Below are 2,310 nucleotides of genomic sequence, written 5' to 3'. Positions count from 1 at the left end.
TTTTAGCTAAATGCCGCCCGTTAGGCTAATCGACGACGATATAGTCTAATGGCCTGAAAAATGCATTAACCTTGCATTAACAAATAGAAAGTGTAAAAATTAATAAATTGACTTCAGGTATGAATTGACTATGTTATCCTGTATTAACAAATAGTAATGTAGTAATAATTGTGTATTAAATAAACAACGCATCGAGTCTCAAAACAAGCATTTCTTTAATCGCCTAAAGCGCATCAGGCCGTTAGGCGAAAAGCCGACTTGTCGTCTAACAGGCTGAATTTTTCAGGCCATTAGACTATATCGTCGTCGATTAGCCTAACGGGTGGCATTTAGCTAAACGCCTAGGCTTTTAGCTAAATGGCTAATTTCGCTATCGGGTTACGACATATACATATAAAAAATATATAATACCATATATGTACATATATTATACCTGTACAACAATAATAGATCGACAATAATACTGCATAAGAGATATGTACAGAATCGCAGTACTGAAACATCGGGAGAAATTTTTTTAATTAAACTAATATCAAAGAAACTGTTAGAAAAACGTTTATTCCATACAAACAAAATAAAATTTACAGTGTTTTTGAACGTATACTATCTTGGAGATAAACGTCTTAAAGGTTAACTATATGTATATTATAAGTTTCCATACAAATTCATTTTAAGATTCAATGTACCTTGGCGGAGATAAAATTCATAATTTGAATTGTGAAATGTCTGCATCACAAATTCATTTTGACAGACTCAACTGCCTGCATTTCAAAAATACAATTCGCATATACATATTTGGAACGTTGGGACATTTGGCATTTTTTAAAAATAAAGTATCGGTCGTTAACGTTATTTTGAGGTGCTGTTTTCAAAAATATAACTCACCTAAACGTATAAAAAAAAACCTACTTTAACAACTTTGACTGAGGTTTTCTCAAAAACCTGACGTTATACGCCATTTTTACTGACCGATTCGTTTTCAACGTGCAAAAATCCCTCAGAAATAATATATTTGATTAAGGTCCGTAAAACCTTTTCTTTTTGTAGAACAGTGTAACCAGTCGTGTATCGTGTTTTTGAACTCATTGAAACAATAATGCAATCGTTCTGCAAAGCGTCTTAAAGTATGTAAGTACATTAGTATTCATGCTATTGCAGTATATTACATAACCACCGATACTGATTGAATGATTGTTCTGCGTGCAAATGTGCGATTCATCCATTTTAACAATGATAATAAGGGAATAATGATAGGGAGTGAACAGATACTGCGTACTAAATACATACATATTATTAATCATTTATTTATGTATCTTCTTTCTCTTTATTTATGATATTAGTTAAGTTGACGAGAAAATGTCAAGATGTCTGTGTTGCCAGTCTGTTACGTGAAATAATATTGCGGTGGAGCTACTACTATCTTGAAATGAGGAGGAGAGGAGGAATAAGTGCACCAGGCACGATGCTCACTCGGTTTTAGAATCTGACAGAAAGACCACGCGAGAAGTTTTGCGCAACAATGTTAAGTCGTTCCGTATTCCTTGTTTGTTGTTTTTTAATGGGTGATCTCGTGATAGCGTCGAAACCATTGTCAATTTTATTGATAGAGAGTATTCCGTCACCTAGTCACCACGTCTGGGTAACCCATTTAGTTAAAGGATTACTTCGCAGGGGCCATCATGTGCACGTAATGAGCATACAAGAAACCAAGATCAAGGGTAAACTCGCGCAGAATTTGACATACGCCGTAAGTACACGTTATGAAACACGAAAACATTCTGAGAGGCACAAATACGATATCTGCAATTTACAAAATACGCAAAACAAATGAAAAAAACTTGTAACTGTTCTGTGTATTTTAAAAAGTTGATTCCTATTTTACGTAAGATCGATCTGCTTTTGAAGATCCTGCTCTCTAAAAGTCAATCAGTAGATTAGCATTGAAAACAGTGAATACTCACCGATTCGCAGTTAGAAGTACACCACTGCGATTTTCAGTGTAAATGTACTTATAATTGTAAATTAGTGACTATTCGCTGTTTTCAGTGATAATTCACATCTTCATGTGTGAATGTGTCATCTCCGATACAGCAAAGGATATTCAGAAACAGCATAGAGAATCCAAGAAGAATTCTTGTTGAATTCACATGGAATTCACCGTGCTTTATGCGAAGTGATGAAGCTAGTAGAGCTGAGAGAGACAGAGAATAAAGATACTCTCACATTGCTACGTTCAAGCGTAATGTTCTTCAATGCGACTTCGACACATGTCAAACGACAAACGTCAAACGGATTGAAGCGTCGCATGCT

General features: G+C 34.9%; 1 protein-coding gene across 2 annotated transcripts in view; it reads left to right on the top strand.

Moving 5' to 3' along the window:
* Nucleotides 1–1,363: 1,363 nt before the first annotated feature.
* The window catches only part of LOC105557815 (UDP-glucuronosyltransferase 2B15-like), a 7,545-nt gene continuing 6,598 nt past the window's right edge, over nt 1,364–2,310 (top strand). The window contains exon 1 of one of the 2 annotated variants that reach the window (XM_012005177.1): nt 1,364–1,747. In XM_012005177.1, coding sequence (XP_011860567.1) covers nt 1,520–1,747 — 228 coding nt within the window. In that variant the 5' untranslated portion in view covers nt 1,364–1,519. The remainder of the gene's footprint in view (nt 1,748–2,310) is intronic. The other variant, XM_012005176.1, reaches the window with a different exon arrangement.

This window comes from Vollenhovia emeryi, unplaced genomic scaffold, assembly GCF_000949405.1.
Source record: "Vollenhovia emeryi isolate VEMERY1.0 unplaced genomic scaffold, V.emery_V1.0 DF939415.1, whole genome shotgun sequence".
Taxonomy (NCBI): domain Eukaryota; kingdom Metazoa; phylum Arthropoda; class Insecta; order Hymenoptera; family Formicidae; genus Vollenhovia; species Vollenhovia emeryi.
The sequence above is the reverse complement of the archived record's forward strand: the minus strand, read 5'-3'. Positions and strand labels throughout refer to the sequence as shown.